The following is a 10,952-nucleotide window of genomic DNA, read 5'->3' as shown; positions in this document are numbered from 1 at the left end:
TAGAGAAACTGGTGTTGCCATAACGGAGGAGGGGAGTACAGGGACGGGTGAAATAGGTGAAGGGGATAAAGAGGTACAAACTTCTAATTTAAAATAGGTCATGGGGGTGAAAAGTAAAGCATAGGGAATATAGTCAATGATATTGTAATAACTTTGTATGGTGACAGATGGTAACAACACTTACCATGGTGAGCATTTCATAATGTATGTAATTGCCTGATCACTATATTGCAACCCTGAGACTAATATAATATTGTATGTTAACCATACTTCAACTTTAAAATTTTTTAATTAAAAAATAAATGCATTCAAAAGCAAATTACAAGCATATAGTAGATGATCGGCAAACAGTTCTTGAGTGAACCATCACAGGTTTAAGAGGTCATGGACAGAGCCAGGTCCACAGAGACCTAGGCGTGTTGGGCCTCCCAGTGTATTCAAACAAGTGGGCAGAAATTTGCACATATTTTCATCCAAAATAAGGCCACAATAATTAACTGACCTCTTTATGACAGACCTCTTACAGGGTGGTAGGGCTGCAGCAGCGACCAAGACATACCCAATCCCTGTCCTCCCAGAGACCACAGAGCAGCAGGAGGAGACAGGAAACATAGTCATGCTGATAAACATATCATGACAACCCAGGAAGTGGTGCAAGAAAAGGACAGAATATTGGAAGGGAACAACAGAGGGACCTAGATTAGACTGGGAAAGGCCAGGCAGTGATGTGACGGGGGCGGGGGTGTGACTGAGATGGGGCTGAGGGGTGTGTAGGAGTTGGGGACAAAGGGCTGCAGGAGGAGGCCCCCAAGCTTATGAACAAGAGAAAGAAGCCTGGGAAGGGGAGGAGACGGTCAAGGGCACCAGCGGGGACACGATGCAGTTTTATCTTGAAAGTTTTTGGGCAGGAGAAAGGTTTTGATTTAGAATGGAGAAACATTCCTCTCACTGTTCACACGTCAGGGGCAGGGAGAGTGGAGGCTGGGGAACCAGGCCAGAGCAGGGGTCCAGGTAGAAAAGGATGGGGCCGGATCAGGGTGAGGTCATGGGGAGGAGAGCAGGGTCAGGAGGGAAAGGAGTTTGTGAAACCGAATCTTCCATGGGACTTGATATCTTACTGCAGGGTAGGGGGTGTCCAAGAGCACCCTTGGGTCAGGCTTGGATGGCAGGATGGATGCTGAGGCCATGACTGAAACAGAACACAAACGGGACAGTTCAGGGAGGGAGTTGATGACCAAGAGCCCCCAGTGCCAGGCCGAGGAGCTGGGAGCTCGCCCTGAAGGCAGTGGGGAGTCAAAGTTTTAAGCAGCCAAGGGACAAGGTCAGATTTGAGTTTCAGAAACATCCCTCTGGTTGCTGAATGGGAGATGAGTTGGAGGGAGCCAGAGGGAAGGGGAGGAGGCCAGGGAGAAGGCAGGAGGGGGCTGGACTATATGGGACAGGGAGAGACACTGAGGGACTGAACAGACAGGACTTTGTGATCAGCTGTAGGGATGCCGATACACCAACAGAAGGAAGATGGACACCAGCGGCCTCCTGCATAGACACCCAGGCTTGCAGAGACTTCCATGTGCAAAGCACACAAGGGCGTGGAAATCCATGAGCAGCAGAACCAACACACAGGCAGCAGATCTGCAAGGATGAGGATGCACAGTCCCAGCAGAGGGAGTCAGCAATGGCACAGACAGACAGACAGATGAGATGCAAAGAAACAAGGGCCCCTTGTCATCTGTCACCGCCATGTGCAAAGAACCATACGTGTGCTGACCTAGGACATCCTCTCTCTAGCCTGCTAAGTGGGTTCTATTCTTATTCCCATTCTTCCAGATGGACAAACCAAGGCTCAGGGAGGCCAGTCACTTGTAAGGTCACATGATTGGTGGTAGATTCCAGCCCAGGTCTGGAGGCACCCCTGTGAGTGCCCACACACTGGGGTCCTGTTTCTGTGCCCATGTGGGTCTCCTTTGCATGAGGACCCATGTCACCCAGGGGATGCCCACCCAGCAGCATCCTCCTGTTCCTGATTTCTGAGGTTTCTCCAGGAATGGCGCTCCTGACCCAGCTTGTCTGAGTGTGCCTGTGGGCCGGCAGCGTGCCCCTGCGTGTCTCCTCCTGTCCCAGCCTCTGAGTGTCGATGACATCTGAGTGTGTGTGTGTGTGTGAGACTGTGTGTGCCCTTGTACAAGGAGCTGTGTGAGGGGGAGTGCCTGGCTGGGGCTGGGGCTGGGGCTGGGCTGGGGGTGGAGGCAGGGCAGGGGGCTGTCACGTCTGAGTGGGGAGCAGAGCTCTGCGGAATGTTTACCAGACTCTGAGACAGCCCAGAAGGACAGTGCCTGGAGCCAGGACAGAGAGACACAGAGCCTCCCCAGGATTAGGGGCGCAGCCACCAGGGGCCCCTTCGCCCTCCTCAGCCTGCCTCCAGGGCCCCTTTAAGGCAGGGCTGGCCCTCTCCTCTCTAGGTTAACCCCTGGCAGCCCAGGTGGCCCCCTGGGCTCCGGGCCGGTGGGCGGGGCAGGGGGGGTTGGCCAGGGGCGGGGAAAAGGGCTGCCCAAGGCGGGAGGGAAAGTAGGAGACAGGGGAGCAGGGAAGGCAGCCGCGGAGCAGATCTGGCAAGGGGTCCCCGCCGTGCCAGGCGGGCAGTGCCAAATCCGGGGATCCCGGAGCTGGGGGGAGGGCCGGGGACAGCCCGGCCCTGCCCCCTCCCCCGCGGGGTGCCCAGCGACTTGTGAAGAAAGTTTGGCTTCGATTGAGAGGTGCCCCGAGGATGGGCAGGGTCCCGCTGGCCTGGGGCTTGGCATTGTGCTGCTGGGGGTGCGTGGCCCCCAAGGGTAAGTGATGCTGCCGGTGGGCAAGACCACCCGGGGGGGCTGGGGTGGGAGGAGCGGGGGCGCATGGGTGGCAGGTGTCGGGAGTGAATCCTGGGCTGTCTCAGGGAGTTTCCCTGGGACAGCAGAGAGAGACAGGGAGACACAGAGAGGCCCGGGGCGAGACAGGGACTCAGAGAAACAGAAAGACGAGAAACAGAAACTGGGAGGGTCAGAGAAGGGAAGAGATGGACACAGAGAGACAGCCAGGCAGAAGCCGAAGGCAGAGTGGGGACCGGACTGGAGTTGGGGTCCTTGGGAAGAGGGGCTGAGCTGGGGGCTGCCCGGGAAGGAATCTTCTAGAAAGGAGCACCAAGTCAGGCAGCAGCATGAGGAGGGCCGCAGAGCCCTGGGGAAGCCCCCACCCAGGCCACCCCCGCCCTGGTCGCTGCTCCCCCACCTTGCACTGCCCTCCTGTCCCTCCATCTCCTCCATCTCTGGGGTGGAGGCCCCTGGCTCTGGCTCCAGTCCACCAGCTCTGTGGGTCTCCCGTTTCTAACTTTGTCTCTTGTCTTTCTCCCTATTCTCCAGGTGTCTCTATCAATGTCTCTCTGTCTGTTTCTCTCGTGTGTCTCTCCCCCAGCCTTTTCCCCTCTGGGGGTGTCTCTTCTCATCTCTCCTGCTCTCTCTCTCCAGGTCTCTGTTCCTCTCTGACTCCAACTCCCCATGCCTGATTTCTCTGGCTTCTCTCTCTGGCTCGCCTCTCTCTCTCTTTCTCTCTTTCTCTCTCTCTCTCTCTCTCTCTCTCTCTCTCTCTCTCTCTCTCTCTCTCTCTTCTCTCTCTCAATCTCTCCGTCTCCTTCCCCACCGCCTTTTCTTCCCCACCATCCACCAACCAGATCTGTCAAGTCTCTAGAGACCCTAAGGGAGGGCAATGGGGCAGGCGCTGGCCCTGCCCTGCAGTGCAGGGAGTGGGAGGCAGCCAGATACTGCTTGCCTACTTTCCAGCAGATGAGAAAACGGAGGCCGGACCCCAGCTCCCTGGGAAGGCTCCCCTCCTCCCCTCAAAGCCTCCTCCCTCCACCCCCCGCTGAGGTCACTTTACAACTATGTGGGCCTAAGGGCCTGGCAGGGTCCTGGCAGCCCTGGGCAGACCAAGGTGGGACTGAGGGGTTGGGGAAGACTGGGTGCCTAAGCTAATCTTCCCCATCTCCCTGCAGGCACACAGGCTGAGGCAGACCCCTTTGTGGGGAGCCCGGGGAACGTCACTGGTGCCCGGGGCCTCACAGGAGCCCTTCGGTGTGAGCTCCAGGTTCAGGGAGAGCCCCCCGAGGTGACCTGGCTTCGGGATGGCCAGATCCTGGAGCTGGCAGACAGCACCCAGACCCAGGTGCCCCTAGGCGAAGATGGGCAGGATGACTGGAAAGTGGTCAGCCAACTCAGGTGCCCAGCCTGCCCCTACATCCCTCCTGGTCCCTCCCCCCCAACCTCCATCACAAGGTGAAGTCATGGGCAGGAGCCCCACCTGGGTCGGAACCCCAGAGCGGCCACTCGCTAGCTGTGTGGCTTTGAGCATGTGACCTGACTGTGGGTTTCACTTTCCTCTTTTGTAAAATGAGTTAATAATAGTACCCACATAGCTTCTATGACTCCAGAACCCCCTTTCAGTTCTGATGACCCCCTCCCAGTGTCCAGCCTGACCTGAACCTCCCCAACCCCTCTTACCTTGTCAGAATCTCATCCCTGCAGCTGTCAGATGCAGGCTGGTACCAATGCGCCACAGTCCTGGGAGGAAAGACCTTCGTGTCCCAGCCCGGCTATGTCGGGCTGGAGGGTAAGCCCTGGGCTCAGAGGTCATGGGAGGGCAAGAATCCTGAGGGGTCAGAGGGTACTGGAAGATTCTGGGCGTCCCCAGGGACATGCAGCTAAGAATGTGGGAGATACTGATGATACAGGGTGTGGAAGATGGGATGGTCTATAAATTATTGGGGGCAGGCCTGGGAGGGATTATATGTTCTGAGGGAAAAGACATTTGGGGGTTGTCAGACGTCTTGGAGTCAGACATGGTTGGGGTAGGACATTCTGGGGACCAGATAAGGGGTCAAAGGCATGACTTACCCTTCTCCCCTACTCCTGGAGGCCTCACTTTCCTCGTTGGTGAAATGGGATGAGGAGTCAGACATTCTGGAAAAGAGACACAAGAGGCTCAGATGTCCTGGGGTCAGACATTGGTAGGGGAATCAGATATTGGGATCATGTGTCCTGGGGGTAGAGGCTGAAGAAAGTTCAAGTGTCCTGAGGGATCAGACAGAGGGGTCAGAGACCCTGCAGCCTGCAATAGCCCTGCTGTGAGTCAGACACCTGGGCTCGCAGGGACCCCAGCCTCTCCCCCCACCCCAGGCCTGCCTTACTTCCTGGAGGAGCCTGAGGACAGGGCTGTGACCGCCAACACCCCCTTCAACCTGAGCTGCCAGGCCCAGGGACCCCCGGAGCCTGTGGACCTACTCTGGCTCCAGGATGCGGTGCCCCTGGCTCCAGCCACGAGCCGCGGCCCCCAGCACATGCTGCGTGTTCCAGGTGAGTCTGGGAATGCGGCCAGATGGGATGGAAGTGGAGAGCAAGGGAGCCCGTCATGCCTCTGGGCACATGTCTCCTGTCCCTTTGGTCTCTGTCTCTGTCCCTGTCTCTCTCTGCTTTTTCCCTTTGTCTCTGACTCTCTGTCTCTGAATCTCTGTCCTTGTTGCCTCATTTCTCCCTGTATGTTTTCTCTATCTCTGTTTCTCTCTGTGTCTGTGTGTCTGTGTCTGTCTCCCTGCTCCTTCTCCCTCCATTCACCCCAGCCTTTCTGAATGAATTCTTTGTCCTGGGTTTCCTCTGAGATGTGCCATGGCCCAAGTGTGTGTGGGCCTGGTGCCCCTTTGTCAGCCCTTGACCCCAAGCAGGGCACTGGAATCAAAGGTGCCCTCCTCTCCTCCACCTCCCCCTTACCTGCCCACCTCTGTGCCTGATGAGCCCCAGGGTGGGGACAGAGCTGAAAGCAGAAGGGGAGGTGGAAGAGACAAGAAAGACAGCTACAGAGAGGGAGAGAGCAAGAGACAGACTGCAGCGGTAACCCATGGCGGAAAGAGAAGGGACAGGGACTGCTGAGTGGCAGGAGAAACTTCAGCACCACACTCAGGTGGGACAGGACCTAGCTTGGGGTCACACAGCAGTCTGAGGCAGGGCTGGGGTTCCCTGGGCACCAGGGGTTCCACCTCACTGAAGAAGGAGAGACAGAGGACACAGATGGGGGAGGCTCAGTGAGTCAGTCTGCACCCTGGAGGGCATCAGCGTCCCGCACCCCAGACCTGCTGCCTCCATCTGCTGGGATGGGGAGGGGACTCTGGACTGAGGGTCGTGGGGTAGAGGGAGGTGCCCACATTCCCAGCATTCCGGGGGCCCTGAGTGTGCAAGGAAGCGTGGTGAGCATGCCAGCCCCCAGAGGGGTGAGTCAGGCCCAAGTCTCTGAGGCCTGAGTCAGTCTGGCGGGACCCAGGAGAGGGGGAGGAGGGAACAGCTCCCCCACCCCATGCCAGGAGCCAGGTGGAATGGGGGGCCGAAGGTGTGAGGGGGTCTCTGTGTGCCCAGTGTGTCGCGGTACTCTCAGGGGGCGCTGTGTGTGTGTCCCGGTGTGTGCGTGTGGAGGGGTCTGGGTGTGCGGCCATGTCCCTCTCGATCTGAGTCTCAGTATGTCTGTCAGCATCATCCCCCTTGCATGAGGATGTGCCTCAGCAAGGGTCAGCCTCGGCGTGAATCTCGTGCGTGTGTGCGTCTCACTGGGTATGTTCCTGTCAGCCTTGGTGTCTGTGCCACTGTGGGTTTGGATTTTGGTTGTATGTCTCTGTAAGTCTGTCCAGGGCCACCAGTGTGTGTGTGACTGAGTATACCAGTGTCAGCCTAGTGTCTGTCCTCCTTTGTGTTTGTGGGTTCACAGCTGTGACCCACTGTGTGAAGGTAAAGTGTGTGTGTGTGTGTGTGTGTGCACGCATGCAAGTGTAGGGGTGCAGATGGCAGAGTGAGGAACAGTAGTGTGCTCTGTGGGTATTTGTCTTGTTCCCTGTATAGAGGTGACAATATCAGCTCACAGGTGTGCACCTATGGGTGTGAGGGTGTCTTAGTGTGAACTTCTGTTTCCTTGCGGAGTCAGGATGTGTCAGCAGACAACTTGGTGTGTTTCCACTAACTGGCTGTGTCCACAGATGTCTCTCTGGTGTCTATACATGTGACTGGGGAGAGTGTTTGTATGTCGCATGGCCCTGTATCTGTGTGTGAATGCCTGTTCGTGTGTGTGAGTCCCTGCAACACCACCACCTTCTGCTTCTGTCTGGTCTCCCGCTGTATCAGCCCTGCTCCAACTGCCTTTCAGTAAATAAAACTGGGTGCTTCCTAGCCCGTGTGTATATGTGTGTGTGCCCGAAGCTGCCTGTGTGCACACGGCAACGTCTCCCCGCTTATATGTCTGCTGCAGCTCTGTGCGTCTGTACAAGTGTGTGCTTTTCTATCAGTCTGCATCTCGATGAATGTCTCTGAAGTAACTTGAGTGTGTCTAGCTGTGTTGGAAGCTTGACTCTGCTTTTTCACGCTCTGGTGTGTACCTGCTGGCCCACTGCAGCCTCAATGTTATATTTGTTGCTTGGTGTGTGCATCTCAACCTACAGGGAGGTTTGTGTGTTTGTCGGTTTCAGCCTATGTGTATAATGGGTTGCAGGGTGATATGTGCACGTTTGATTCTGTTTATGTTTATGTGTGTGTCTGTGTATACGCAGCAATGTCAACCCATGTGTATACAACCCATGTGAGTCACTGAATGTATACTGTGTCACTGCACGTTTGCAACAGCACCAGCCCAGTGTGTAAGTTCGCGAGTGTCCAGTTTTCCGTTTTTGGGCCAGTAACGGCTCCTGTGTCTTCAGTGTGATTCATTGTGTGTGTGTGTGTGTGTGTGTGTGTGTGTGTGTGTGTGTGTGTGTGTGTGTGTGTGTGTGTGTGTGTGTGTGTGTGTGTGTGTGTGTGTGTGTGTGTGTGTGTGTGTTGGGGGAGGGCTGTGTAAGGAACTTCGTCAGTCTGTGAGTCTGTCCCTTGATCTCCTCCTCAGGACATGCCCCCTCTCTCCTTCCATCCCTCATTCCCTGGGGGCGGAGCGAGGGGGGAGGAGAAGAGGGTGGGGTGGAGGTGGGGTGCTGGGCGTGTGCGCAGAGGGGGCTGGGCAGTGCATCTGGAAGGCACATCTGGAGCCGGCCTGCTCCCTGCGCGGAGGGGGCGCCCGCTGGAGAGGAGGGGGCTCCAGGCCCCTGGGTCCCTGTTCTCCCCTCCCTCGGGGTCCGCAGCGGGCTGGGGAAGGGGGCTCCTCGGCCGCGCCGGGCCGGGCCGGAAGTGCGGGCGGGGGCGGGGGGCGCCCGGTGACTCACGCCCGGGCAGGAATGCTGCGGTTGGAGCACGGCCGGCTCCAGAGCCCCGTCCCGCCCGGCTGCCCTCGTGGGCAGCGCCAGCTCCGGCGCGGTGACCCCGGCGGGCCCCCACGTGCCAGGTGGCTGGGCGGCCCCCAGACTCCCCGCCCCTCCGGCAGCAGGCCCGGGGCCGTCCGTCCAGGCCCTCCCGGGCCGCGCGCAGCGGGCAGTGGGGCTGCGGCGGGCACCTGACCTTAGCCGGGAGCGCCGCCCCCCCGGGCTGGGGAGCTTCCCTGCCCGCCCGCTTCCGGCCGCGGCGGCCTTCCCTCCTTCCACTCCCTCTGCTGACGGAGGAAAGGAAACTTGTGTCTGCGCGGAGATGGTGGGAACGCAGGCACACACACGCGGAACGAACACGGGAGACACACACAGACATACAGCCTCCGCAGGCACACACACACCTGCGGGCACACGCGCAGACTTCAGACCTTACATCCTGTCACCCAGACATCGTGAGCATGTCTTTGTGTGTGTGAATCTGTGGGTGTTGTATAGCTGTGTGTGTTGTGTATCTCTGTGTTTGTGTCTGTGTCTCTGTACTGGTATGTGAGTTTGTGTGTGTGTGTGTGTGTGTGTGCCTGCCTGCGTTCCCACCACCATCACACTGGGGACGGGAGGAAATTCACTCATAGACACTCAAAAGCAGTCATTCAAGACGCTACCTTAACTCACCACAGAATCGCACATGCTCACGTTTCTACACACACACAGAAATGTTAAGTACTCAAAAGCACACACATAAATTCATTGGCACATTCAACAGACATTAATGGAGCACCTATTCTGTGCCAAGCCATTTGGTTAAGGGGGTGGATACACAGGGGACAAAACACAGGAACTCCAGCCTCCTGGAGCTGCCCTGCTAGTGGAGTTGTGAGACAGTGAGCACGACATATAGTAACATGTGAAGTATGAAAAGACCCAAAGAGAAAAAGTCAAGCAAGGAAGGGGGTGGGCATGGAGGGGAGGCTCCAGCTTGCAACACGGTGGTCAGGGACTGAGTGACTTAGAAGGAGGGGTCTGAGTAGCTAATGAGAAGGACGTGAGAGAGGGCCTCGTAGACATGTCCAGGAACACTGCTCCACGCAGAGGGGACAGAAGGGCAGAGTTGGGAGCGTTCCAGAAGTTCTGGAGGCCAGTGAGTGAGCGAGGGGGAGAGGGGTTAGTAGGGGCTAAGCTTATGAATGAACAAGCACCTCTATATTTACCCATACTCATGAGGGCCTGTTTCTTCAGTGTGTGACTATTTAGGTATACATGGCTCTGTGTGTGTCTCTGTGGTTCAGTGTGATTGTGACTGTTTGTGCCTGGATGTGAGTGTGTGTGTTTGGGGATGATTATATATGCTTCTGAGTGTGAGAGTGTGTGTACAACTGTGTGTGTCTGGTGTGTCTATGTATGAGTATGTGTATTTCTGTGTGTCTATGTGTCTGTGTATGAGTATGCGTCTCTTGGTGTGTGTGTTTCTGAGTATGCATATGCATGTTATCTGTGCATAAGCGTATGTGTGTGCCTCTGTGTGTGTGTGTGTGGTGGGGCTTTAGGGCTGAGGCCATAGGCCTGTCCTTATGTTTGGGGAAGGAGGCCTATGTTCCCCATGCATTGCCTCCCCTTCCCATACTCTGCCTTCCAGCAGGTGCCCAGGTGAGCTGGACTGACCCTGTCAGGTGGGACATGGTAGGGGGTGGCCCAGCAAGGTCCAGGAACCCCTCCTTCCCTTCTCTGACCCTGGACCCCTCCCTCATATGACTCCCCAGGTCTAAACAAGACATCTTCTTTCTCCTGTGAAGCCCTCAATGCCAAAGGGGTCACCACATCTCGCACGGCCACCATCACAGGTAACAGGAAAGGGAACTGGGTGTCAGAGGGTTGGGGGCTTGGGTCTAAGGTCAGAGCTGGGATAAAAGACAGGGTGGGGAGCTTTGGGCCACAGCCTCCTAGTCAGTCCATCCCCTCATCTGTCCACAGTGCTACCCCAGCGGCCCTGCGACCTCCACCTGGTCTCCAGCCAGCCCACAGAGCTGGAGGTGGCTTGGACTCCAGGCCTGAGTGGCATCTACCCCCTCACCCACTGCACCCTGCAGGTGAGACTTCAGTCTTTGCTCGCCTCAGTCTCTGCCCTCCTTCCATCCACACCCACAAGCTCCCAACCTTTCCCCAGGGAAACTAGCTCTTCCCAGCCGTCTGTGTGTTGAGGGGCAGTAGAGCCAGACGCTCTTAATTCAAATCCTGGCTCCACCAACTGCTGGCTCCACGAGCTTGGGCAAGTGCCTTAACCTCTCTGGGCCTCAGTTTTCTCATCTATAAAATGGGCATAATGGTAACTGACCTGATAGGCTTATTGTGAGAGTTCAATGAGTGAACAAAAGGAACAAACTTAAAATAGTATCCAGGACAAAGGAAATGCTTAATAAACTACCTGTTATTTTAATTTTTTTAGTGTTAGTAATATTGACTCTCGCTGAAATGGGGACTCTGAGACAGCAGGGCCCAGAGCCATCTCTGTCACCCCTGGGCTTCTCCCATCCCAGCCCTGCCCACTCTGGGCTATCACTGTCTGAGGGTGAGTCTGTCTGGGGAGGGCAGGACCCGGCAGCCCCAAGCACGACAGGGTGTCCATCATCGCCCAGCCCAGGCCCGGACCTAGAGTAGGGAATTGTTC

At 56.7% G+C, this 10,952-nt stretch overlaps 1 protein-coding gene and 1 long non-coding RNA gene across 4 annotated transcripts in view; one reads left to right on the top strand and one right to left on the bottom strand.

The window, feature by feature from the left end:
• LOC140847048 (uncharacterized) lies at positions 1 to 4,590 on the bottom strand. Its single transcript, XR_012126647.1, has 2 exons — positions 4,530 to 4,590; positions 1 to 1,189 (listed from the first exon to the last, which is right to left on the bottom strand). It is a non-coding gene; the product is annotated as an uncharacterized lncRNA (long non-coding RNA).
• The window catches only part of AXL (AXL receptor tyrosine kinase), a 26,627-nt gene continuing 18,244 nt past the window's right edge, over positions 2,570 to 10,952 (top strand). Inside the window, exons 1-6 of one of the 3 annotated variants that reach the window (XM_073225866.1) lie at positions 2,570 to 2,828; positions 4,025 to 4,247; positions 4,538 to 4,638; positions 5,205 to 5,381; positions 10,048 to 10,128; positions 10,259 to 10,374. In XM_073225866.1, the coding sequence (XP_073081967.1) occupies positions 2,765 to 2,828; positions 4,025 to 4,247; positions 4,538 to 4,638; positions 5,205 to 5,381; positions 10,048 to 10,128; positions 10,259 to 10,374 (762 nt within the window). In that variant the 5' untranslated portion in view covers positions 2,570 to 2,764. Of the gene's footprint in view, positions 2,829 to 4,024; positions 4,248 to 4,537; positions 4,639 to 5,204; positions 5,382 to 8,597; positions 8,743 to 9,504; positions 9,935 to 10,047; positions 10,129 to 10,258; positions 10,375 to 10,952 lie in introns of those variants that run through there. The other 2 variants (XM_073225867.1, XM_017640432.3) reach the window with 2 other exon arrangements.

This window comes from Manis javanica, chromosome 17 (assembly GCF_040802235.1).
Source record: "Manis javanica isolate MJ-LG chromosome 17, MJ_LKY, whole genome shotgun sequence".
In the NCBI taxonomy this organism is placed as follows: domain Eukaryota; kingdom Metazoa; phylum Chordata; class Mammalia; order Pholidota; family Manidae; genus Manis; species Manis javanica.
This window is presented reverse-complemented; position numbering and strand designations above follow the sequence as displayed.